The 27,735-nt window shown below is 47.6% G+C and overlaps 1 protein-coding gene and 1 long non-coding RNA gene across 3 annotated transcripts in view; one reads left to right on the plus strand and one right to left on the minus strand.

The window, feature by feature from the left end:
• Nucleotides 1-4,829: 4,829 nt before the first annotated feature.
• Nucleotides 4,830-18,259, minus strand: LOC115076389. Its single transcript, XR_003852743.1, has 3 exons — nucleotides 18,091-18,259; nucleotides 6,290-6,370; nucleotides 4,830-6,178 (listed from the first exon to the last, which is right to left on the minus strand). It is a non-coding gene; the product is annotated as an uncharacterized LOC115076389 (long non-coding RNA).
• Nucleotides 18,260-18,448: 189 nt separating this feature from the next.
• The window catches only part of PWP2 (PWP2 small subunit processome component), a 140,510-nt gene continuing 131,223 nt past the window's right edge, over nucleotides 18,449-27,735 (plus strand). The window contains exons 1-2 of one of the 2 annotated variants that reach the window (XM_029577740.1): nucleotides 18,449-18,606; nucleotides 25,485-25,597. In XM_029577740.1, the coding sequence (XP_029433600.1) occupies nucleotides 18,589-18,606; nucleotides 25,485-25,597 (131 nt within the window). In that variant the 5' untranslated portion in view covers nucleotides 18,449-18,588. Of the gene's footprint in view, nucleotides 18,607-18,723; nucleotides 18,746-25,484; nucleotides 25,598-27,735 lie in introns of those variants that run through there. The other variant, XM_029577742.1, reaches the window with a different exon arrangement.

Raw genomic sequence — 27,735 nt, forward strand, 5'->3', positions numbered from 1 at the left:
ATAATTTCTTAGTGTCCAGTCAGATGAATCCAGAACAAGTGGCTTATGCACCTCTACCAGCAGATGGAGACGGAGCAAACTGACATCACAGCCTACCAGTATTCTCCGTCACCAGCAGATGGTGGACGTGCATCTCCCTACTAGGGATTGCTTCATAAATTTGAAAAAGGAGAATTAAGGATATTACATTCACCCCACTCTCCTGAGATGATACCAAAAGGTCCCGCCCCCATTTGAGAATTCCTGATGTGACTTCCGTCATCCCTCAGATGAGTGCCTTGGTCCAGTAGCTGATTTTTAAGCCAGCGAGGACTTACTTGCTTAAGCGGCTGAAAGGCAATCGCTGCAGGAAGCCAAGCATGGCGGAGACGGCATATGCCTCCTCCCGCAGCCGGAGACCATCCCTGAGCTCAGCCAGATAAAAGGAGCCTTTTGTAGCATAGTGCTCCCTTTTTTTCCCTGGTCTCCGTGCTCAGTGCACTGTTCTGACGTTCAGCCCGCTCCAGAGGGAGGTCGAGGGACATGGGCAGCCTGGTGGGTTGAGCAGCCTCTGTAGGCTAAGCCCCGTTCCAAGGCTTTTTCGCTGCGTGCCACTTGGCAGACTGCAACGGCATCTTGCGTGCTTTCTAAGCCGCCCTCTACAGGATTCTTGGTTTGGCATGTGTGTCTAGATGTGTGTCCAGTTTTTGGATGCCTTGTATTATGTGCATCTAAGTTAAGTGGTTGCACGCTCACCTGTCTGCATAAGTTTTATTGTGTGCTTAAATTGTTTTGCAGTGCTTATTTTTGGGACTCCTAAGTTTTGGATGCCTAATGTTTTGGACACCTGGGTTGGACGCCTAGTATTTTTGGACTTTAAAAAAAAAAAAAAAAAAAAGCTAGACCCATGCCTCCGGCCACTGCTCAAGCTCCCTGTTGGCCATAATGCCACCTAAGTGCCTTTCTTTTTGAACTGCCTGTCATATTTGGACATAGACTCAGTCTCTAGATAATTGAACAGATTTCTCCCTCACTCTAGGCTTTCTAGTTTACTCCCCAGTCGTCAGAGATTGCTCTCTTCAAACTCCCTTGTGCCTAAGCTGCTATCAACGGATCCTTCTCCTTCCCTTTCTCCATTCACCTTCAAGAGCTAAGGATGATCTCTTCTGCTATCCCGATCATTCACAATAGCAGGAGTAACTTGGTAAAAAACAGTCTGCACACACACTCCTACAAAAAAGGCTCATTCCAATCATGATATCACCCCTGAACCAGCTGTTAGGTCTCACCTTATTCTCATTATCCCTGCTTAATGCGCAATCCCTCTCGAAAAAAAACACACATCCTCCATGACTATCTCTTGGAGGAACAACCTGACTTATGCGCCATCACCGAGACTTGGCCTCACATACGCCCCCCCCCCCGGCTGCCTGGAATCAGACCCATCGCCTTTAATTGAGCGCATAGCCAAACACATCAATACAGACTCACCTGCCATTCTTCTTGGAGACGTCAACCTCCATGTAGATGATATTCCGCGCTCCTCTAACTGTGACACACTTCTAAACACACTTAACTTCATGGCCTTCAAACAAATCATTAACGAACCTACACACAAAGCAGGACACACCTTGGATCTAATATTCATAAATGAGAGCCTCTCCCCCTCCTCTCACACAGTGTGTTCTCTAGTCCCTTGGTTGGACCACAAGTTGATCACCATCACTCTGAAGAACCTTCAACCTATCCCCTTACTGACACGAAAAACCACGGTTCAATTCAGGAAACTATGTAACCCAGACACCCTCAGCGACGTCTTGTCTTCAGAATTAGAACAGCTTGACCTCACGGACCCAGACCTAGCAGTGTCCTCATGGTCTAATATCACCAAAAAAGTGGCAGACCTTACCTGCCCATCAACCACCAAAGTCCTGCAATCTAACATAGACAACAGAAAACCTTGGTACACACCTGAACTTAAAACAATCAAGCGAGAACTCAGAAGCAGGGAACACGCCTGGGGCAAGAACCAGTCCTCAACAAACCTAACAGCGTACAAATCCATCATGCACCACTACAGGATCTCCATACTCTGCACAAAGAAAGATTTCTTCTCACAAAAAATACATCACTTCATCTTCGACCCGAAAGCCTTATTTTCTCTTGTCTCGTCTCTCACCAATCCTTCCCCTACAACTATTCCGGATGATCAATCTGCTAGCAAAGCCGCCGAACTAGCCACTTTCTTCAAGAATAAAATCTCAAAACTCATTGCTCCGCTCAAGGATAACAAGGTCTGTCTGCCTCCATCCCCTGCTCCCGCTCCGACACATCGGACCACAAACTGGGAAAAGTTCGAGCCAACCTCCTCCTTAGAGATCGAGAACGTCCTCAGGAAGCTTAAACCGGCTTCTCACCCCATTGATGCGATCCCATCTAATCTACTCATCGCCATACCAAAAACCATCGCCAAGCCCATAGCAGAGATCATAAATTGCTCCTTAACACAGGGCCTTGTCCCTGACCCCCTTAAACTCGCTATCATAAAAACACTTTTAAAAAAACCAAATCTTTCACCTGACGACCCAGCCAATTTCCCCCCAATAGCAAACCTTCCGTTCATCTCCAAAATCCTGGAAAGATTAGTAAATGAGCAACTCATGGAATACTTGGACAACAACAAAATCCTCTCCTCATCTCAGTTCGGCTTCTGGAAATCCAGAAACACGGAATCCCTACTAATCACTTTAACAGATACGATCCTCCTGAATCTTGACAGAAAACAACTGTGTCTGCTCATCCTCCTTGACCTTTCAGCGGCTTTTGACACGGTGAACCACGACATTCTCATAGATCGACTATCAGACATAGGCATCAAAGGCACAGCTCTCAGCTGGTTCAAGTCTTTCCTCCAAAACAGGTTCTACAAAGTCAAAATCAACAATAAAGTGTCACACCCAGTCTGTTCTACCTTGGGAGTCCCTCAAGGATCCTCATTGTCCCCAACCCTCTTCAATATCTACTTGCTCCCTCTTTGCCATCTTCTCTCCAAATTAAATCTAACCTATTAACTTATACGCTGATGATGTACAAATTCTATTACCAATCACCGAATCATTAGAAAAAACCTTGGACTACTGGAACACCTGCCTGCAATCTATAAACAGCCTTCTAACAAGCCTCAACCTGATCCTGAACACAAGCAAGACGGAACTCCTCCTCATCACTCAAGACGGAAACAACCCGCTGCCCAATACCCCCCCTCCTACCAGTTTTCTCCCCACAAGTCAAACTTAGGAGTCATCATGGATAATCAATTAAATTGCAAAAGCTTCATCAATAACACTACAAAGGACTGCTTTTACAAACTTCAAGTCTTAAAACGCTTGAGACCTCTCCTCCACTTCCAGGACTTCTGTACAGTGCTACAGGCAATCATCTTTTCAAAGATAGGTTATTGCAACTCACTTCTGCTCAGCCTCCCCGCCAATACCATTAAACCCTTGCAGATGTTGCAAAATGCCTCAGCTAGGATTCTGACCAAGTCCAAAAAAAGGGACCACATCATACCCATCCTGATTAGCCTGCATTGGCTCCCAATCAAATTCAAAATGTGGTACAAAGTTCTAACAATCATCCATAAAGCCTTTTACAACATCACCCCATTGGAACTCAAGATCCCTCTTCGACCTCGCTTACCATCTAGACCGGTAAGATCTGCGTATAAAGACACCCTCCAGGCCCCCTCTGTTAAAACCTCATTAAGAAAGAGAGCCCTCTCCTCTTCTGGCCCTATGCATTGGAACTCCCTCCAGATCTCAGACTCGAAAAATGCCCGATCACCTTTAAAAAGAGACTCAAAACCTGGTTGTTCAATCAAGCCTTCTTGCAATTCTTATGATCTGTTGACTCAAACATGATGCTATAGAAGAACCCTCGTTTTCTATTCTTCATCTCCTGCCCTTGCAATCGAGCTTAAACTGTCTCTTCACTCCCTAGCCCCGATGCTTTTTGTTTTAAGCACCCTGTTATTAAAACCTTTATCTTCTCCAGCTCGCCGGCTAATTGCTCTCTAATTTCTCTCTGGTTGAATTTCAGTTCTATTTCCAAGTTTGTCCTTCCTTGTTTTATGTAATGCATACTTTGTATGCTATGGTTATTCGTTTCAATGTAAACCGAAGTGATTTGTAACCTGTTACAAGAATATAGGTATATAAAAATGTTAAATAAATAATAAATATCTCAGCCAGGTGTGCGTGCTAACTTACGTCAGTGCTATTTGGAGGCTCAGAGAGTTGCCTTCCTCTGATTTCACTAAGCCTGGTGCTTCAATATCTTTCTGAACGACATTTAGGAAGGGATAGAAGGTAAAGTTTGTCTATTTGTGGATGATACTAAGATCTGCAATAGAGTGGACATGCCTGAAGGGGTAGAGAGAATGAAAAGTGATTTAAGAAAGCTTGAACAGTGATCAAAGATTTGGCAGCTGGGATTCAGTGCCAAGAACTGCAGAGTCATGCAGCTGGGATGCGGTAATCCAAATGAGTATGTGATGGGGGATGAAAGACTGATGTGCACGGAACAGGAGAGGGGTGATAGTGTCTCACAATCTAAAGATGGCAAAGCAATGTGACAAGGCGATACCTAAAGCCAGAAAAATGCTAGGTGCATACACATCCTTGGTGAGGCCTCACCTCAAGTACTGTGTTCAGTTATGGAACCTGTATCTCAAGGATAAAGACAGGATGGAGGTGGACCAGAGAAGAGCAATGACAATGGTGTTGGGGTCTGTATTGGAAAACCTACAAGGAGAGGCTGAAGGATCTGAATATGTATACCCTGGCAGAGAGGAAGTGCAGGGGAGATATGATACAGATCCTCAGATACCTAAAAGGTTTAATGATGTATGGACTTCAAACCAATATTTGTCAAAAAGCTTACACCGGTCATCAATAATCAAAGGTCTTAGAGCACAGCAGCTTGGAACATATTTTTTATGCGGTGAGTCACTTGACTCTCACAATCAAATACAAAGAAGAAAAATGCTGTAAGAGGGAAGTGATCTTTTTTTTGTATTTGCTTGATGTTTTATGTGAAGAAGAAAAAATTATACATAAAAAAAATTGGTCTGTATGCTGCTGGGTGTTACGCTGGGTCTTTTTATGCTTATGCTTACAATCTATATCTAATGGCAAGTGATTGGGTGAATGCCATTTTGTCGATTGGATTATTGAAACGACACCAGAATTTGAATATTAATTTTTGCATGGTGAATAGTAAGGGGCAGCATTGTAATGCAGTCTGCACTTATGGGTGCTTCTGTGCATGTGTCTCGAGAACTGGAGCTGTAGGATTGCTGTTGGGGGGGGGGGGGGGGGTTCTTAGAAACCTGTATTTTTATGGCATTGTCAGTATTTATTATAACAAACAAAAATGGAAGAAAAGCAGATTTAAAAAAAAACCCACCTTATTTTTCCCCACCACTTTTCTTCGTTATAATAAACAACGACCAATTTCCTCATAAATTTCCAGGAAAAATAAAGCCCGAAACCGTATGTTCTACCCATTCTGTATAGTTTGAGGTTTAATGACAGCCCCCCACCCCTCACTCCATATATGACTTAACCCATAGCGCATAGGAGGGCTGCTTCCCCTACGAAACCCAAACTGCATAACAATACTATCCGGGGTGGCGCTAAGTCTCCATTATTGTCATACTGATGTCTCAACTTCTGCACAATTGCAGTAGTGCCCTGAGCTCCATTCTTACCGGCCGGTTTCCGGCTTTGTGCTCAGGGTTGCCAGGTTTTCATGAAAGAACAAGCACTTTTTTCCAAAAAAACAAGCCCAAAAAAAGCCCAAAACACGTGAAATTGAAACACCAATGTCTGTGAGTCACATAGATGACAAAGGAGCTTAGCTTTTTGCATGTTTCTCTGTTTTAGCATGTTGCAGAAGGTCTGCATGATGTGCACGAATGTCACACTTGCAAAATTTGTACGTAGCCTTATTCTCATTGCTGAAAACAGGCTGAATCCATGCTTTTAGTTCATGTTCCTCTTCCCATGCTTTGCAGTACTTTTTACTGTATTTAGCCCAGTTCTTTACTGTAGCCATAGTAGATCAAAACCATTTAGTAGTGTAGCAGCCAAGGACGGAAACAGTAGGTATAGACTGGCTTTCTTACAGAGATGATCTTCTGCAGGGAGAAGAAACGAAAGAGAAAAAAAAGGCAAAATTAGAGGAAAGCAAAAGTGGTGTAGAAAAATAAGAAAAATAGCATTACAAGTTTCCATGTCACATTTTTTACCTGTAGTCAGCAGGTATGGACAAGCTTTCTTTTTGTCAAAATAAGGGTTTTGGTTTTTTTTTTTTTATAAAAGGTGATCAGCTACAGGGAAGAAATGAGAAAAAAATAGATGAAATCAAGTGGAGTAGAACAAATTGGAGAAATTACTTACCTGATAATTTCGTTTTCCTTAGTGTACACAGAAGGACTCAGGACCAATGGGTATAGTGTACTCCTGATAGCAGCTGGAGACGGATCAGATTTCAATCTGACGTCAGCCCCTAGTACAGTGATGGCCCAACCTTTTGCGCTCAGTGTGTCAAAATTCATAAAAAGACAGAGCATAACTCGGGTGGTGTGTCACTTCTAGAAAAATCCATAATTGTGATATTTGTAGCTCTAATAAAACGGAAAATGTCATAATGCCTCTGTATCGCTCCATGGTGAGACCGCACCTTGAATACTGTGTACAATTCTGGTCGCGGCATCTCAAAAAAGATATACTGTATTTTTCGCTCCATAAGACGCACTTTTTTTCCCCCAAAAGTGGGGGGAAAATGTATGTGCGTCTTATGGAGCGAATATAAAAAAAAAAACAACAAAATCTAACCACCCCCCCCCTCCCGCTGACCCCCCCCAAGACCTGCCAAACGTCCCTGGTGGTCCAGCGGGGGTCCGGGAACGATCTCCTGGGCGTGGGCCGTCGGCGCCATTTTGATTACTGGCAGCCGACGGCCCACGCCCAGGAGATCGTTCCCGGACCCCCGCTGGACCACCAGGGACGTTTGGCAGGTCTTGGGGGGTTTAGGAGGGTGGGGGGTTGCAGTAAATTAAGTCGGCAGGTCTTGGGGGGGGGTCAGGAGGGTGGGGGGTTGCAGTAAATTAAGTCGGCAGGTCTTGGGGGGGTCAGGAGGGTGGGGGTTGTTAATTTAAAGGGTTGGGATGGGGGTTATTTTTTTTGGGGGGAGGGGTTCCCAGAGAAAGAAAAGTTTTCTGATCTGGGGAGTGGACCGAAATGGCCCTCCCCAGACCCGAAAACAAAATGGGGAGAGAAAAAAAAAAGCTATGCACTCCCCTAATTTGCTCCATAAGACGCCCAGACGCAGAGCCGGTTTAGCACAATTTTTTTTTTTTTTTTATTTTCCCCCTCTGAATCCTAGGTGCGTCTTATGGTCAGGTGCGTATCGATGGAGAAGGTACAGAGAAGGGCTACCAAAATGATAAGGGGAATGGAACAACTCCCCTATGAGGAAAGACTAAAGAGGTTAGGACTTTTCAGCTTGGAGAAGAGACTACTGAGGGGGGATATGATAGAGGTGTTTAAAATCATGAGAGGTCTAGAACGGGTAGATGTGAATCGGTTATTTACTCTTTCGGATAGTAGAAAGTCTAGGGGGCACTCCATGAAGTTAGCATGGGGCACATTGAAAACTAATCGGAGAAAGTTCTTTTTTACTCAACACACAATTAAACTCTGGAATTTGTTGCCAGAGAATGTGGTTAGTGCAGTTAGTATAGCTGTGTTTAAAAAAGGATTGGATAAGTTCTTGGAGGAGAAGTCCATTACCTGCTATTAAGTTCACTTAGAGAATAGCCACTGCCATTAGCAATGGTTACATGGAATAGACTTAGTTTTTGGGTACTTGCCAGGTTCTTATGGCCTGGATTGGCCACTGTTGGAAACAGGATGCTGGGCTTGATGGACCCTTGTTCTGACTCAGTATGGCATTTTCTTATGTTCTTATGTTCTAATATTAATAACAAAAAGTTATAATTTTAATATGTTCTGTATTTATTAATAAAGCAAAACCAAATAATTATTTACCTTACCTGCTTAGTGACTTTTTTCTGCTGAATTTCATTGGCTAAATCTTCAATTAAAACACTCTCTCCCCTGGATTTTCTCATACACACTCATGCTCACACACACACACACACACACACACTGAACCCCAGGCAGGCTCCCAGTCACTCACACCACTCCCGCTCCATCCTCCAGGCAGGCACCCATGCATTCACACACATACACCCCCATGCAGAGTCCCATTCATTCACATGCACACACTAAAGGCAGACCCCCCTCTCTTTTGCCAGCAACCTCAGAACCTCTCTCATTCCTCTGCTGCCACTGTCACTGCTGCCGCATGGCTATTGGGGAGGTGCCGATTGCTGCTACTGACACTGATGCCCATTCTGCTGCCTCCTCTGTGCAGGCCCCGTGGGCTTCCATTTTCTCCACGCTGATCTCGTACATTGTGAGATCCGCATAGAGAAAGTGCTATTCTTGCACATTCCCAAAGATTACATGTGCCAATCACTAAAAAGTAATTTATTTTGGCGGCTGTTTTTGGTGAGACGCGACCTTCTGGCCTGGCGACACGAGATTACAACTTGGCAGCGCTAGAGGAGTCTATACGCTGCTTCCTACCGCGGACCCAGAGCTCCACCCCTGCTGTCATCCGAAGGGGACGAGGGCCCATAAAATCGGCCTCAGTGCAGAGAAACAGTGCGGCTGTTTTTGGTGAGACGCGACCTTCTGGCCTGGCGACACGAGATTACAACTTGGCAGCGCTAGAGGAGTCTACACGCTGCTTCCTACCGCGGACCCAGAGCTCCACCCCTGCCGCCCCTGACGTCATCCGAAGGGGACGAGGGCCCATAAAATCGGACTCAGTGCTGCGCTCCGTCGACGCTTCTCCAAGCCGCGCGCGCACAAGGGGCGCGCCGACTTGGTCCAGCTTAGTCCGGAGTAGGCCGGAGGAGTGGAGGGGAAGGAAGCTAAGGTAACCTAACAGTCCGTCACGAGGAGATTTAGAAGCTGCACGCAGTAAGTAGGCAACTTGAGTTAAAATATTTGACAAATGAACTATGCCTCCGAAAAGAAAGGGGAGAGTTCGGGTCCACCCTCCCGCTACTCCTCCTAATTCCACTCAGCGATTAATAACTGCTTACACTCCTGCGTTAGTGTCCACATTAGAGGAGATTAACCCCGCTACGGCCTCAGAGATAGTCACTTCCCCAGACGGCGAGAGAGCTCCTATCTCCTCCTGATCCCAGGCGCCTGAAAATGACCTCCCTTACTGACTCTCCTGAGCTTGACAGTTCGCAAAAAACCGAAGGGGTATTGGCTGAACCGAATAAGGTGGAGCTCAGTAAAGAATCATTTAGCCTACTTGAATCTCCGGGAAGCACCGTGAGAGGTGTAGAAGTTGGGAACACGGTGGTTAAACTTACATCTACCCCTGAACAGGGAGTTGGAGAGAAAAGGAACGCTGGTGACAGTGGGTGAGAGTCCGGCTGTCAATATGGGTGTGACAACCCATTATGTGATTCCAACTAAACCGGCAGTTGTGACACTTGATTCATTATGGGACTTAGTGGCAGGCTTGAGTAAAGCCCTCTTTGAGACCAATGCAAATGTTGGAATCTTGAACAATAAGATAGAAGTAATAGAAGAAAAATTAGGGGAAACTGAATCCAGATTGACTAAGATTGAAGCAATATGTGAAAACAATTCCTCTGTTCAATTAAAGTTACTTAAAGATGTTACTTCTGCTTCACGAAGAATAGAATACCTAGAAAATTTTTCAAAACATCTCAACCTTAGATTTACCAATTTTCCCAGAATTGTGGGTCAAAATGTGGAGATTACCCTAAAAAAATATTTCCTTGAAAACTTAAAGCTTAATGAACAAGGGTTACCTTGTGTCATAAAGCATAATTTTCTAAAAGCCTCAATTGGTTAAACCTAATATCTTAAATCAGACTGAGATTATGGAAAATTTGACTGGATATCTTGAGGATTCTTCCATAGAATTATGTGATAGAGCAACTCTTCTGGTTACCTTTGCTAATGTGCAAGATATGGGAATTGTTATGAGAAATTTCTTTAAGAATATCTCTTCTCCATTTTATGGAGCAGAGGTAAGAATCTACCCAGACCTTGCTCGTTTAACGCAGCAAAGGAGACGGGAATTCTTGATATTAAGAGCACAGGTTAAAAGTTTAGGTTTTTCTTTTGTTTTAAGATATCCAAGTAAGTGCATTGTGAAAAGAAAGGATGAATGTTTTGTTTTTTTATACCCAGAACAACTTAAGTCATTTGTAAACGCTAGAGTTATACCAGTAATAACACCTAGCATACACTAAGTGGGATCTAATATTAGTTTATAGACACTATGACAGCTGACTTAAATTTAAGATAATTTGTTTCCTTTGTTATTTCTCCTATGATTTCATCTCCTCAATTACTTTTATAAGATTAAGCCAGGATTGATAATTGTTGTACATGGAAATGTATATGATTGTTTATGGCTATATCTCTTTTCCATTGTAAGTGATATCTTACTTTATATATGTGAAAATATAATAAAGAATTAAAAAAAAAAAAAGTAATTTATTTTGTTTTTTTACCTTTGCTGTCTGATCTTCATTTTCTAATTGGTTGGTCACAGGCTTTTTTTTCCCCACCTTTCCTTTCTTATTTTTTTTGCCAATTCCTTTTATATTGTCTTTTTTTCTGTTTCTTTTCTCTCCATCTTCTTCCCTCAAACACACAGGTTCTCATTCTCACATGCTCTTCTCTCTCTCACACACACAGGCTCTCACTGGCACATGCTCTCTCTCATACAATCATTCATACACACAGTCTCTCACTGGCACATGCTGTCTGACTCTCACACTCACATGCTCTCTCTCACTCCCACATGCTGTCTCTGCAAACATTCAAGTGCTCACTCTCACACACAATCTCTCAACTCATCTCATACACGCACACACACACACCCTCTACAGACCCTCAGCCTCTCTCTCACCTCTGGGACTCCTCTTCGCGGGTCGTCACAGGATGGGCTCTGCGGCAGCCCTGCTACCAGGCCTCTTCCTCTTCTCGGGCCGCTGCGACTTGGGATTCGCGGCTGCCCGTAAACGCAAGTGCTGCTCCTCTTCTGCACACGCCGATGCTTCACCTCCTTCCAGCCCACATGGCTCCGGCAACGTTTACTTCCGGGGCCGCACAGGCAGGAAGGAGGAGGAGCATCAGCGCATTTAAACGTGATCTTTTTCTTCGGGCTGTGGCCCTGCCTATCTGCCTGTCGCTGCGCCCGGGGGCATTGGGGAGGTGGAGGGGACTGGAGGGTGGGGGGGATACTAAAAAAATAGTTTTAAAGGCTCGGCGCAGCCGATTAAAAAAAAAATTCCCGATAGTCCACGAAAGGCTGCGTGTGTCAGCAAAAAGTCTCGGTGTGTCACCTCTGACACGCGTGTCATAGGTTAGCCATCACTGCCCTAGTACACATACCCCTGCAGGAAGTGCAGCTCCTCAGTATTCTTCCTTGAAAAGCGTTGTGGATATATATGTGACTGACTGATTAACTTCATATTATGGTTAAACTTAACTTGTTAGAACGTTTAAACTCGATTAAACTTGATTAACTTGAACTGATTGGTTGACTATAGCTGGAGACCGCCAGTGTACTCAACCGGAGAGCGTCGACACCGGGCAGGGTGGACGTCTTAGGTAAATAAAGACATGGCTTACCCGTAACTCATTGGCACAGTGCCTCAGGGCAGCCCAGGGTGGGATGCTGAGTCCATCTGTCTACACTAAGGAAAACGAAATTATCAGGTAAGTAATTTCTCCATTTCCTAGCGTGTAGCAGATGGACTCAGGACTAATGGGATGTATAAAAGCTACTCCCGAATCGGGTGGGAGGCTGCCCGGGGTCCACTTAGAATTGTCCTTGCAAATGCCGTGTCTTCCTGAGCCTGTACGTCCAGACGGAAGAATCTGGAGAAAGTGTGGATAGAGGACCACGTTGCCGCTCTGCAGATGTCCGCAGGTGACAGCATTCTAGTCTCTGCCCAGGACACCGCCTAGGCTCTGGTTGAATGGGCCTTGACTTGTAGAGGTGGTGGTTTTCCTGCTTCTACATAGGCCGCCTCGATGACTTCCTTGATCCAGCGGGCAATGGTTGCCCGCGAGGCCGCTTCCCCTTGCCTCTTTCCGCTGTGAAGGACAAAAAGGTGGTCTGTCTTTCGTACCGGTTCCGACCTTTCCAAATATCTGGCTAGGAGTCTGCCGATGTCAAGGTGACGTAGGCTACGGTCTTTTCCCAAGTTCTTCACGCCGTCCATCGTTGGTAGTGCGATGGTTTGATTGAGGTGGAAGTGTGAGACCACTTTGGGGAGGAAGGAGGGAACTGTGCGTAGTTGGATGAACCCCGGGGTGAATCTGAAGAACGGTTCACGGCAGGACAGTGCTTGTAGCTCCGAGATGCGACGGGCCGAACACACGGCCAGCAAGAACACTGTCTTTAAGGTTAACAGACGGAGAGATAGGCCTCGGAGGGGTCTGAAGGCGGATCCCGCTAGGAACTCCAAGACGAGGTTGAGGTTCCACAGAAGTACCGTCCATCTTAGAGGTGGGCGAATGTTTGACTCCTTTCAGGAAGCGTGATACATCCGGGTACGAGGCTATGCTGTTGCCCTTGCTCCTGGAGCCAGAGCATGACAATGCTGCTATCTGTACCTTGATGGAATTGAGGGACAGACACTGCTGTAGCCCATTCTGTAAGAATTCCAGGATCACGGGAACTCTGGAGGGGCGTGGCTTGACGTTGTGGTCTTCGCACCAGGCCTTGAAGACTCTCCAAATCCTCATGTACATTAGAGATGTGGAGAACTTGCGTGCTCGGAGGAGAGTATTATTGCCCCCGAGTATCCGCTCTTCCTCAGTCGAGCCCTCTCAATGGCCAGACCGTAAGCGAGAATTGAGTCGGGTCCTCGTGAAGGATCGGGCCTTGTTGGAGCAGGTCTCTGTGCGGCGGCAGGGGTAGTGGGTTCCCTGCCAGCAGTCTTCTCATGTCTGCGTACCAGGGTCTTCTTGGCCAATCCGGGGCCACCAGGAGAACTAGTCCCCTATGTCGCTGTATCTTGTGAATGATTGCGCCAGCAAGGGCCACGGCGGGAAGGCGTATAGAAGGGTCCCCGGAGGCCAGGGCATCGATCCCCTGGGACTGCGGGTCCCGTCTGCAGCTGAAGTATCTGTGTACTTGAGCGTTGGATCTGCTTGCCAGAAGGTCCATGTTTGGGATCCCCCGCAGATTCACTATCATTTGGAAGGCTGTGGATGACAGTTTCCATTCTCCTGGGTTTAGACTTTCTCTGCTGAGGAAGTCTGCCGCGATGTTGTCTTTCCCGGCAATGTGGACGGCCGAGATCTCCTGAAGATTTGCTTCCACCCACACCATCAGGAGGTCTATTTCTAGGGACACCTGTTGGCTTCTGGTTCCGCCCTGTCGGTTGATGTAGGCCACCGTCGTGGCGTTGTCCGACATCACTCAGACCGCTTTGCCTCGAAGTCTGTGGGCAAACCGCAGACAGGCTAATCTGGCTGCCCGTGCTTCTAGGTGGTTGATGTTCCATCCCGCCTCTTCTGCGTTCCACTGCCCTTGGGTGGTCAGCTCTTCGCAGTGTGCTCCCCATCCGTGTAGGCTGGCATCTGTGGTGAGCAGGGTCCAGGTTGGGGAGGATAGGCTTGATCCCCGGCTCAGGTGGCTGTTCTGCAGCCACCACCGTAGCTGGGTCCGGACGCTTCCCGGGAGTGGAAGGCGTACGGTGTAGTTCTGGGACCGTGGACTCCACCGCGTTAGAAGTGAGCGCTGTAGAGGTCTCATTTGTGCTCGCGCCCATGGCACTACTTCCAGCGTGGACGCCATCAGTCCGAGGACTTGCAGGTAATCCCATACTGTGGGACGAGGAACGCTCAGCAAGGTCTGAAGCCGGCCCCGCAGCTTTGACCTCCTCGCGGGGGTCAGGCTGACCTTGTCTTCCTTGGTGTCGAATTGGACGCCTAGGTATTCCAGCGACTGTGCTGGCTGTAGGGAGCTTTTGTTTGTTGACTACCCATCCTAGGCTTTCCAGTAGTGCTATGACTCTGCTGGTTTCTTGGTGGCTTTCCTCCGGTGACTTCGCCCTGATCAGCCAATCGTCCAGGTAGGGATGAACGAGGATTCCCTCCTTCCTGAGTGTTTCTGCCACTATTACTATTACCTTGGTGAACGTCCAGGGTGCTGTGGCTAACCCGAAGGGTAGTGCCCGGAACTGATAGTGACGATTCAGGACCTTGAAGTGTAGGAAGCGCTGGTGTTCCTGATGCATTGGGATGTGTAAGTAGGCCTCCGACAGATCCAGGGATGTGAGGAACTCTCCTGGTTGTATTGCCCGTATGACGGATCGTAAGGTTTCCATGCGGAAGCGGGGAACCCTTAGGTGGCGGTTGACCGACTTGAGGTCCAGGATGGGCCTGAATATGCCCTCTTTCTTGGGTACGATGAAGTAAATGGAGTAATGTCCAGTATTCATTTCCCGTATAGGCACTGGGGTTATGGCCTCGAGGGTCAGAAGCCTGTTCAGTGTAGCTTCCACTGCCGCCCTCTTGAGGGGGTCGTGGCAGGGAGATTCCACGAATTTGTCGGGGGAAGTTCGAATGAAGTCCAGGTAGTACCCCTCCCGGATGATGGCCAGGACCCATTTGTCCGTAGTTATCTCGACCCATATGCGGTAGAATAAGGCTAGTCTGCCCCTATAGCATCTTCCCTTGGATGGGTCGGCTGATTCTCATTGTGGGGTGCGGCCGGAGCCTGCACCCGCACTGGTTCCTCTCTTGGTGTGCTTGTTCCGAAAGGACTGGCTCCTGCTCGTAGGGCGGGGTGCTCGATAGTTGCTTTTGAAAGGGTTGAAGCGCTGTGAGCTGCTGCCTCTGGTGGATCTGTGGAAGGGACGTTGGTTTCTCTTCGTCTTGTCTTCCGGCAGGCGCGGTAATGGGGAGTCACCCCATTTGTTGGCCAGTTTCTCTAGTTCGCTGCCGAAGAGGAGGGATCCTTTAAAGGGCATCTTTGATAGACTCGTCTTGGAAGAGGCGTCTGCCGACCAATTTCGGAGCCAGAGCTGTCTTCTGGCTGCCACAGTGGACGAGACTCCTCTGGCTGTTGTACACACTAGATCGGAAGCCGCGTCGGTGAGAAAGGACAGAGTTGATTCCATGTCCTCTCCCGGGGTGCTGTTCCTGGCTTGAGATAGGCAGGCACGCGTCACCACGGTGCAGCAGGCCGCAATCTGAAGGGACAGAGCTGCAACCTCGAATGACTGCTTTAGCAAGGCTTCTAGGCGCTGGTCATGAGCGTCCTTGAGCGCCGCTCCTCCCTCCACTGGGATGGTAGTGCGCTTAGCGACCGCGCAGACCATGGCGTCCACCCTAGGGCACGCCAGGAGTTCTTTGGTCGCTGGGTCCAGGGGATACATGGCCGACAATGCTCGACCCCCTTTGAATGAGGACTCTGGAGCATTCCACTCTAGGTCAATTAGCTGTTGTGCCGCCTGTAAGAGAGGAAAATAGCGAGACGTCTGACAAAGGCCCTCCAGCAGGGGGTTCATTCTAGGTTCCCCTGAGGGCCCTTGGCCCGGGATAGCGAGTTCCGTTAGACATTGGGATACTAGGTCCGGGAGATCATCCTTTGTGAAGAAGCGTCTCATGGTTTGGTGTGGCTCTGTCCCCGGGAGGAGTTCCCCTTCTTCCAGGGGCTCAATTTCCTCTTCAGAGTGGTCTGTGTCCTCGTAGGCAGAACTTCTGGACGGTGTGGACCTGTGCCTAGGCCTAGAGGGTCCTGGGGCATGAGGGTCCTCCGGAGGCGCCTGTGGCTGGACCTCCCGGGGTTCAGTTTGCATCCTGACAAAGGCGTGAATCCCCTTGAACAGCTCCACCCAGGATATCGAAGCTGGGTCTAAGTTGAGGGGCGACGGTTCTCTGGGAGTCCCCGAGTGCGGGGTGGACTCCCTAGGGCCTGCTAGGTCTGGGGTGCCCCCTGAAGAGCTAGCATTGGGCCCTGGCTGGAACGGCCCTGTCCTGGATCTCCCAGGGCCTCCTCCAACTCTGCGGACAGGGCGTCGGCCTCCTCGCTCTGTGCGGCTCTGACGTAGCATGCTTGGCAGAGGCCTTGCGCTTTTATGCCAGACTCTGGAGGTGCCATGACTGTGGCCGCGTGAGCTCTTGTGCGCTCCAGTGCGCCTCAGATATGCGCTGAGATGTGCGCCTAGCCGCAGATATGCGCCTTGTTCCGTGCGTGCAACTTATGCTCGTGAGGTATTATGTGCGCCTAAGTTTATGCGCACAAGGGTTGAATGGCGAGGCGGGTTAAGATGGCGACCTCGGAGGGTCTCCACGTGGGTAGACCCTCGGGAACAGCCGGGGCCTAGCCCTGCTAGGGTGGATCAACCCAGCGGCACTGGCTCCGATCGGTGGCCTGTGCTCCTCTTCGATCCTCGGAGACTGTTTACATAGAAGATTTCTACCTTACCTTGTCTTCGGCGCTTCCCGGTTTCGTCCCGGGCGGTCTCCGGCTGCGGGGGCAGAGGGCAAATACCTTCATCGCCGCGCTCGAGGAATGCACCCGCTGCCTCTCAACCGTGCCCGAAATCAGGGGCTAAGTCCCTGCTGAGATTTGGCCACCGGACCGAGGCTCAGCTCTGAGGGACCACGGAAATCACCTCAGGAATCTCAACTGGGGGAGGGACCCGAGGGTATCACCGCAGGAGAGCGGGGCTAGTCTTCAGGTAAACTTTTCTTCTTAAATTTGGGTTTTTCCTTGAATTTTGGTTCTAATGCTCAGAGAGCATGCAGATAGTCCCTAACTGCTTTGGAGACGGAAAATACTGAGGAGTTGCAGTTCCTGCAGGGTTATATGTACTAGGGGCTGACGTCAGATTGAAATCTGATCCGTCTCCAGCTACTAACAGGAGTACACTATACCCATTGGTCCTGAGTCCATCTGCTACACGCTAGGAAATAAGATTCCAGCCCCTCACACTCATTCCCCTCTCCGAGCACATCCCTGGCCCCCACACACTCACTCATTCCCCTTTCAGAGCACATCCCTGGCCTACACACACACACATATTCCCCTCTCCGAGCACATCCCTGGCCCACACACACACTCACTCACTCATTCATTCCTTCCCCTCTCCGAGCACATCCCTGGCCCACACACACACACTCATTCATTCCTTCCCCTCTCCGAGCACATCCCTGGCCCACACACACACACTCATTCATTCCCCTCTCTGAGCACATCCCTGGCCCACACACACTCACTCATTCCCCTCTCCGAGCACATCCCTGGCCCACACACACACACTCACTCATTCCCCTCTCCGAGCACATCCCTGGCCCACACACACACACTCACTCATTCCCCTCTCTGAGCACATCCCTGGCCCACACACACTCACTCATTCCCCTCTCCGAGCACATCCCTGGCCCACACACACACACTCACTCATTCCCCTCTCCGAGCACATCCCTGGCCCACACACACACACTCACTCATTCCCCTCTCCGAGCACATCCCTGGCCCACACACACACACACACACTCATTCCCCTCTCCGAGCACATCCCTGGCCAACACACACACACACTCACACTCACTCCCCTCTCCGAGCACATCCCTGGCCCACACACACACACACACTCACTCACTCCCCTCTCCGAGCACATCCCTGGCCCACACACACACACACACACACACACTCACTCATTCCCCTCTCCGAGCACATCCCTGGCCCACACACACACACACACACTCACTCATTCCCCTCTCCGAGCACATCCCTGGCCCACACACACACACTCACTCATTCCCCCCTCCGAGCACATCCCTAGCCCCCCACACACTCACTCATTCCCCTCTCCCCTCCAAGCACATCTCTAGCCCCCCACACTCTCATTCCCCCCTCCCAACATACTAATTCCTCCCCTCCTGATACCTGGCTGTAGCTGCACAGTCTGAAGATCCCTTTACTGTTGCCCTGCTGCTGGCCTTCCCGTTCCAGGTCTGCCAACAAAAATGTGCTCCTGAGGTATCCATCAACAAGGCTTGCAGCTCATTATTTGAATCCTGCTCTGATTGGCTTACTGCTGCAATATAGGGATAGGGTGTGCCTGCTATGGACAGGCTTCATCGCAGCAGCAGCAGCAGCCAATCACTGTAACATCAGAGCACAAGTCCCGCCCAACCAGCCCAAAAAACCGCGACTGGCAGAAAAAATAGCCCAATTAAAAGCAACCCGCGAGTCGGAAAAAAAAAAACGCGAATGACTAGGAAAAGAAGCCCAATCTCGCGGTAAATAAGCGAGGTTGGCAACACTGTTTGTGCGTCGCCGCCGCTGACCCGGAAGTGTTATCGCACGTTGAGCGCCTGTGTGTATGGGAGAGAGTGTGCTGGCTAGCGCCGCTAGGATTTATGGTTTTTGCATGGCCGAGATATGAAGTTCGCTTACAGGGTGAGTGATGGCAGGGAGAAGATGCTGCCAATCTTCCTCTTGCACCTACTTGTTGCTTCTGCCCTGCCGCTCAATTCCAGTGAGAGTTAGTGACTTAGGCTGGCTGTAGTAGAGGAATTCTTCTTCTTTTAAAGTGATGGTAGTAACTTAATTTCTTACACAATCAGGCTTCATGATTCCTGGTGCTTAGGGGACTAACTTCTATTTTGCCTTTTTTTTTTTTTTTTTGGCTTCATGTATTCTTTGTTTTACGTGATTTTTTTTTTTTGCAAGACAAAGTGTTTGTTATACTCTTTGAACGTTCTACAGGGTGGCCCATAGAAAAGTAGCCTGCCTCCACTGCACTGGTATTGGAAGCGGGCTACCCTGTATTTCAGTTCCTTTTTTTGTTTTAAGTTTCATGCCTTTTATTTCTCTCCCACTTCTCATTCTTTACCTGGCCCTTCAGTGTTATTCTTTCCTGCCTCCCTTCTCCTCCATCCCTGAAGATTGTACCAGCTGGCAGTACTATGTTTACTTTAAGCCATGTGTAGGGACTGTCGTTTTCAGTTTTTATTTCGTTTTATCTGGGAATTTAAAAGTTGGAAAAAATGATTTTTCCCCTCTGTTATCAGTCGTTTTTTCTACTGACATCTTTTGTTATAAGATTGAAACTTCCAGGCAAAATAAAACTGAAAACGAAGTTATCTAGCTATGTGGTTTCTACCATAACTCTTATTTTCATGCAGTAAGGTGTGATAATAGAGTTAAGGCCTGCATCATACAGAAAGGTGGAATTATAAATATCATTTTAAAAAAATACTAAGAAATTGAGCACTGCAGGAGAGGAAATGGTGCTGTTATTGCATAAGCACTGGGCTTGTAGGAGGGGATGAGGAGCTACATGAATGCTACTGTGATGAGTGGGAAACAAAAGGGCCGATACAGTACTGTGTGCTCCGGTGTTTGGACGCGTGTTTTCGACATGCTAGCTTTACCCCTTATTCAGTAAGGGGTCGAAAACGTGCGTCCAACGCCCCCGAAACTTAATAGCGCCCACAACATGCAGATGCATGTTGATGGCCCTATTTGTCATTCCCGCGCGATTCAGAAAACAAAATGTGCAGCCAAGCCGCATATTTTACTTTCAGAAATTAACCAAAGGTAGGCGTTAATTTCTCTCGGCACCGGGAAAATGTACAGAAAAGCAGTAAAAACTGCTTTTCTGTACAGCCTCCGACTTAATATCATGGCGCTATTAAGTCGGAGGTCCCAGAAGTTAAAAAAAATAAAAATAAATTTTAAAAAATGAGTGAAAGTGAGCAGCGTCACCTTTCATGCCTTCCATGCGGAGGAGGTTGTTGCTGTGGACTTTAGGTAAAGGATACATTTTATAACAGTTTCCAAAGCTTTTGAATCATAGCCAGCAGGCTTTGGTTTTAATCATGTTTCACATGTGTTTGGGCGATATCTGAATAAGTTTTCAAAATGAAGGTTCTTTTCAAAAGGGGTTTTAAAGCCTTTTTCGACTATCAACTAAATTATTGTTTTTATGAATTTGGTTTCATGTGCCATTTATTGAAGATCACTTTGAGCTTTTAAATGGCATGGCAATGTAAAAAGTATAAATTATAAATACAATTAAATACTATTCTAGTATTGCTGTTTTTTGAGGCATCGCCATTAGCTGCTGGAAATGAATGAGAAGAGTCAGAAAGTGCTGAGAACTCCTATAGCCCAGGTTACAGCTGTTGTCCTTATCTGTGATGATTCCCAGGCCCACACTGAGAGAGGCAGATTTCTTCTGAGCAATTGAAAAAGATGTGATAGTAGTAAACTACAGATAAATTAAACCTGATGAATCTTTTCTCCATCTAGTTTGTACAGATTCATTTTCAAACAATTAAGAGGCTGAGCTTTGGGAAGGGTTGCCCTCAGCTGGGGGGGAGGGGGGTAGATCAGATAATGAGTCATTTCCTAGCATGTAGCGGATGGACTCGGGACCAATGGGTATAGTGTACTCCTGATAGCAGTTGGAGCAGATCAGATTTCAATCTGACGCCAGCCCTAGTACATATACCCCTGCAGGAAGTGCAGCTCTTCAGTATTTTCTGTCTCCATAGCATTTAGGGACTCTGCACACTCGCAGAGCGATAAGAGTAATTTTACCAAAGAAATCCAAATTAAGAAGAAATCTTACCTCTACAGATGAGCCCTGCTCTCCTGCAGTGACACCCATTGGGTCCCTCCCCAGGTTGAGAATTACCAAGGTGATTTCCACGATCCCTTGGAGGTAAGCCTCGGTCTGGTGGCTGACTCATGGTGAGGACCTAGTCCCCGACATTGGGTGAGGCTGAGAGGCAGTGGGTGTAACCTCGAGCGCGGCGGTGAAAGTATTTTCCCTCTCCTCCGCCCCCCCCGCAGCCGGAGACCGCCTGGAACGAGACCGGGAAGCGCCGAGACAAGGTAAGGTAGAAATCTATTTAAAAGTCTCCGGTCTCCAAAGCTCGAGGAGACGCACAGGTCACCAGCCGGGACCAGTGCCACCGGGTTGATCTGCCCTAGCAAGGCTAGACCCCGGTCAGATCCGAGGGTCCTCCCACGTGGAGACCCTCCAAGGTGGTCGCCATATTGTCCGCGTGGTCGCCGTCATCATCTTGTTCTGTTCACTGCCCTGTCCGCCGTTCCGATACGTGTGCACAGAGACGAGCTGTGCACACAAATACCTTGTGCACACAAATTCGAGCGCCCAAGTAATACGCATAGCCATGCGCTTACTGTGCCGGGCGCATAACTTCGATCTGTGCGCACAACAGCACGCACATCTACCTGAGCAGTCTACGCGCACACCTTCGCACACCGGAGTGCACAATTGTGTTTTACACGCACAACCCATGGCACCACCGGAAAAGAAACTCAAGGCTTCTGATCTGGTACGCACAGCAGCTAGAGGAGTGTCATCCGCCGTGGCAGCCAGAAGACAAATCTGGCTCCGAAACTGGTCGGCCAACGCATCCTCCAAAACGAGACTCACAAGGATGCCTTTCAAGGGAACATTCCTGTTTGGAAGCGAACTAGAGAAACTGGCCAACAAATGGGGCAAGTCCCCACTGCTGCGGCTATCAGAGGACAGGAATAAGAGAAACCAGCGATCCTTCCCTCGAACCTCAACCCATATAGAAGCACATATCAAGCGGCCCGCCCCACAGCCCGGAGCCAGTCCTTTCGGAACAAGCACAACAAAAGGGGAGCCAGCTCGGGCTCAGGCCCCAGCTGCACCCCACAATGAAAATCAGCCAACCTGTCCAAAGGAAGAAGCCATAGGGGGCAGACTTGCCCTATTCTACCAAAGATGGGTCGAGATAACTTCGGATAAGTGGGTCCTATCCATCATTCGCGAGGGATATTACCTGGATTTCCACCACCTCCCTCCGGACAAGTTTGTGGAATCTTCCTGCCTCGACCCTTCCAAGAGGATGGCAGTGGAAGCTACACTGACCAGATTGCTAGCCTTAGAGGCTATAACACTGGTGCCTCCACAGCAAAATAAATACTGCATTTTATTCCATCTATTTTATTGTCTCCAAGAAAGAAGGAACGTTCAGACCCATCCTGGACCTCAAGGCGGTCAGCCATCACCTGAATATTCCTCGCTTCCGCATGGAAACCCTACACTCTGTAATAAGAGCGATACAACTTGGGAGAGTTCCTTACATCCCTGGATCTGTCGGAAGCCTACCTACACATTCCGATCCATCAAGAACATCAGCGTTTTCTATGCTTCTCGATCCTGGACCGTCACTACCAGTTCCAGGCACTACCTTTCGGGTTAGCCACTGCACCCCGGACGTTCACCAAGATCATAGTGGTGGTGGCAGCAACACTGAGGAAGGAAGGAATCCGCGTGCACCCTTATCTAGACGATTGGCTGATCAGTGAAATTCCCAGAGGAAAGCCACCAGGCAACCAACAGAGTCAAAACTCTACTGGACGACCTCGGGTGGGTGGTCAACACAAACAAGAGCTGCCTGCAGCCCTCCCAATCTCTAGAATACTTGGGAGTTCGGTTCAACACCAAACAAGACAAGGTCATCCTGACACAGACAAGGAGATCAAAACCGATGACCCAGTTACGAACTCTGAGCGAACTTCGCCCCACAGCATGGGATTACCTACAAGTCCTCGGCCTCATGGCATCCACACTGGAAGTAGTGCCATAGGCATGAGCTCACATGAGACCCCTACAACGCTCACTACTATCACGATGGAATCCTCTGTCCCAGAACTACACTGTACGTCTTCAGCTCCCGGACAGAGTTCGGGCCCAACTACGATGGTGGCTACAAGAAGCCCATCTGAGCCAGGGAACGAGATTATCCACACCAACCTGGATCCTACTCACCATGGATGCCAGCCTATGAGGATGGGGAGCACACTGCCAGGAGCTAACCGCCCTAGGGAAATGGAACGAAGAAAAGTCTGGATGGAACATCAATCGCCTAGAAGCCCAGGCAGTCAGACTAGCCTGCCTAAGGTTCGTTCACAGACTCCGAGACAAAGCGGTCAGAGTAATGTCTGACAACAACACAACAATGGCCTACATCAACCATCAGGGAGGAACCAGAAGCCAACAGGTGTCTCTGGAAATAGACCTCCTAATGTCATGGGCGGAAGTGAATCTTCAAGAGATCTCGGCCGTCCACATCGCCGGGAAAAACAACGTCGCTGCGGTCCACCTCAGCAGAGAAAGTCTAGATCCAGGAGAATGGAGGCTGTTGACCACAGCATTTCAACTGATAGTAAACCGTTGGGGAACACCAACCATGGACCTCCTGGCAAACCGGTCCAACGCCCAAGTACCCAGTTTCTTCAGCCGTAGGTGGGAACACCAGTCCCAGGGAATCAATACCCTGGTACAGACCTGGCCACAGGAGACTCTGTTATACGCCTTCCCGCCGTGGCCCCTATTGGGTGCAATCATCCACAAGATAGAACACCACAGGGGACCAGTTCTTCTAGTGGCCCAGACTGGCCAAGAAGACCGTGGTAGGCAGATATGCGAAGACTGCTGACAGGGAGCCCCCTGCCGCTACCTCCACACAGAGACCTGCTCCAACAGGGACCGATCCTCCACGAGGATCCAGCTCGATTCTCTCTTATGGTCTGGCCATTGAGAGGACTCACCTAACGAAGAGCGGATGCTTTGGCGCAGTAATTGACACCCTACTCCGAGCACGCAAGTTCTCCACATCCCTAACATACATAAATATTTGGAGAGTATTAGAAGCCTGGTGCGAGGACCGCGATGACATACCACGCTCAGTCAAAATTCCTGCGATTTTAGAATTCCTGCAGAACGGGCTACAGAAGGGATTGTCTCTCAACTCCATCAAGGTAAAGGTGGCTGCATTGTCATGCTACGGAACCAAGAGTGAGAGCAGCAGTATAGCCTCTCACCAGGATGTCTCCCGCTTTCTGAAAGGAGTCAAGCAGATCCGACCACCCCTGAAGTGGCCGGTGCCTCTTTGGAACCTTAACCTGGTCCTAGATTTCCTAGCAGGAACCTGCTTCAGACCTCTCCGCGGCCTGTCTCGCCAACTATTAACACTGAAGACAGCCTTCCTGCTGGCAGTCTGTTTGGCCCGTCGTATATCCGAGCTACAAGCACTGTCCTGCTGTTCCTCAGACTCACCCCTGGAACCATCCAGTTACGCACAGTTCCATCGTTCCTCCCCAAAGTGGTGTCTCACTTCCATCTCGCTACCATCGCCAGATGAGCATAAGAATTCGGAAGAGGCTCGAAGCTTATGCCATCTCAATGTCGGCAGGCTCCTAGTCCGATACCTGGAAAGGTTGGAATCCGTACGAAAGACGGACCATCTATTCATCCTTCACAGCGGGAAAAAGCAAGGGGAAGCGGCCTCACGAGCAACCATAGCCTGCTGGATCAAAGAAGTCATCAAGGCGGCCTACGTAGAAGCAGGCAAGCCATCACCTTTACAAGTCAAGGCCCATTCTACTAGAGCCCAGGCAGTGTACTGGGAAGAAACCAAGAAGCTGTCACCCGCTGAAATCTGCAGGGCGGTGACATGGTCCTCCATCCACACCTTCTCCAGGTTTTACCACCTGGATGTTCAGGCTCGGGAGGACACAGCATTTACAAGGGCAGTACTAAGTGGGTCACAGGCAGCCTCCCACCCGGTTTGGGAGTAGCTTTTTTACATCCTATTGGTGCTGAGTCCATCTGCTACACGCTAGGAAATGGAGAAATTACTTACCTGATAATTTTGTTTTCCTTAGTCTAGACAGATGGACTCAGCATCCCACCCACGGCTGCCATTACTCATAGATTTCTTGGGGGATTCCCGGGTAAGCCATGCTTTCCTTCAGCTAGGATACCCATCCTACCGGGTGTCGACATTTCTCGGTTGAGGGCACTGGCGCTTTCCAGCTATAACCAACTCAATCGGTTCAAATTTATTAAGTTAATCAAGTTATAAAGTGAGTCAAGTTATTCAAATTATTCAGTCATACATATATCCACAATACTTTTCAAGGAGAATACTGAAGAGCTGCACTTCCTGCAGGGGTATATGTACTAGGGCTGACATCAGATTGAAATCTGATCTGTCTCCAACTGCTAGCACGAGCACACTATACCCATTGGTCCTGAGTCCATCTGTCTACACTAAGGAAAAGGAAAGTATCAGGTAAGTAATTTCTCCATTACAAGAGCATTCAGTTATTCTGCTGTATTCTTGTGGTGGAGATAAAGTGTGTTCAGGACTCACTAGATATTTGTGTTGTAATAGCAAAAGCACTAGATTCAGATCTCACTTCTTTGCTTCTGTTACTTCCAAATTTGTGTAGTGACTCTTTCTAATGTTGACTCTTTACAGTTCTCTAATTTGTTGGGGACAGTCTATCGTCATGGAAATCTGAACTTTACCCCTGATGGAAACTCGATTATTAGTCCTGTGGGGAACCGGATCACTGTGTTTGACCTAAAGAAGTAAGTACTGTTGAATGGGATCGTAACATTTGGGGGAGAATGCCAGAAGGACCACATGTTGAACGGGATCGTAAAAAAAATGTTAAAATCCTGAACTTACCCTGCCTGGTTTCCCTCTCCAGAGATAGCCAGTGATGAGACAGACTTTCAGTAATAAAGCATAACATTTATTAAGTAGCTTAGAAATATTACAAAAGCTGGCAGGCTTTGTTCATTTCATTGCAAGCATACACAAATCAAGATAGTGGAACAATAAGGAATCAGATTGTGTTTCCTTACGGGAGTAAAGGAGCCCAATTTTTACAGAATATACTGTTCTATGAGCAATGCCAATTACTCATCATTTTTTAAATTTACATTACCTTTTTTTTATACACTGTTAAACCTGGCTCGCCCCCCCCCCCCCCCCCCCTTGCTCATCCCCTACGTCAGCAGGTCATTTTTCCTTCATGTGCCTTTCAAACATCACACATTCTGCTTACGTTAGTACTTTGTTTCTTGTTTAACTTTATTGGCACCTTCCTTATCTCACTCTCACGCCAGTCCCAGCCTTGAGCTGACAATTGCATTTTTTTTCTCTCCAGTTACTTGTTAACATGAAGTAATATTTTCTTAAAGCAGCAATTAACAAATAACCTAAATCTCTTCAGTAGAAGAACTGTTCTTTGGTAGTGATGATTCATAGGAACTGAAGCAAATCACTGCTACACTGATAGATGCACTTAAGCAAATTGACCCACTAAGCAGCAGATCAGCAAGACCTGATGGTGTTCACCTCAGAGTTTTGAAAGTCCTGTAGGAAGGAAAATGTAGTGTGACATTTTTATGGTTATAAATTCCATGTATCTATTTATTTATTTATCGAGTTTTATATAACGGTTTACAAGTTGACAGGGACCAGGATGAAGAATCAGATGGTGAAATGCTAACAGAAATTAGAAAGGAAAATAAACTTGGTAACAATAATAATGGGGGATTTCAATTACCCCAATATTGCTAGGATAAATGTCTCATCAGAACATGCAAGGGGGGGGGGGAATAAAGTTTCTGGACAGGCTGAATGCCTGTTTTATGGAGCAGCTGGTCCTGGAACTAACGAGAGAGGGAGCTACTCTAGGTTTAGTCTTCAGTGGAGCACAGGACCTAGTGTTTAGCAATAGTGATGATAAAACAATCATGTGGCATAATCATTGAAGGAAGGACATGAAGTAAAACTATTGCAGTAGCATTTAACTTTTGAAAAGAATGACGACAAAATGAGGAGACTGGTTGGACAAAAACTTGGAGTGGCTGTAAAGTTAAAAGTCTGCATGAGGTGTGAGCATGGTTTAAAAATACCATCTTGGAATGTATTACAAAAAGGTTAAAGGAAGGCCAAATGATTGCCAGCACGATTACATGTTTGTTGCAAGAGAAAATTAAAGTCAAAAGGATATCTTTCAGAAAATGGAAAGCAGAGCTAAATGAAGAAAATAGGAAAGTGCATAAGCACTAGCCAGGTAGATGCAAAACATTAATAGGCTTGCCAAGAAAGTTTCTTCTATAGAAAGCTTTTTTTTTTTTTTTTTCAAATTCTGATAATATAATTTTTTTCAAGTACATTTGATGCAGAGCGACTATGAGGGAATCGGACCATTAACTAAGATGTCTAAGGATTGCTCAAGGAGAATAAAGCCATAGCAGATAAACTAAATAAATTGTTTGCTTTAGTCTTTGAGGAGGATGTTGGAGAGACCTCCTACCCCCCAGGGATATATTGTTTGGTGATGATTCAGAGGAGGTGAAACTGGAATATATAATTGATAAACTAAAGAGTAACAAATCGCTAAGACAGGACGGTATTCAACTCAGAATTCTAAAAGAACTCAAATCTGAAATTGCCAACCTCCTACTAGCAATCTGTAGCCTATTATTAAAAAGAGCCACAGCACCTGATAACTGAAGGGTAGCCAATTTAATGCCAGATTTTTAAAAGGGTTCCAGGAAATAATAGCCCAGTGATCCTCATGTCTGTGCTGGGTAAAATCATAGAAGCTATTTTTCAAAACAAAATCTTTGACCATATGCATAGGGGCTGCTGTAATAATCTGCACTATGCTTAGCGCAGCTAATTCCTCCAACTCCAGCATACATTTTTT

Source organism: Rhinatrema bivittatum, chromosome 15 (genome assembly GCF_901001135.1).
Source record: "Rhinatrema bivittatum chromosome 15, aRhiBiv1.1, whole genome shotgun sequence".
Taxonomy (NCBI): domain Eukaryota; kingdom Metazoa; phylum Chordata; class Amphibia; order Gymnophiona; family Rhinatrematidae; genus Rhinatrema; species Rhinatrema bivittatum.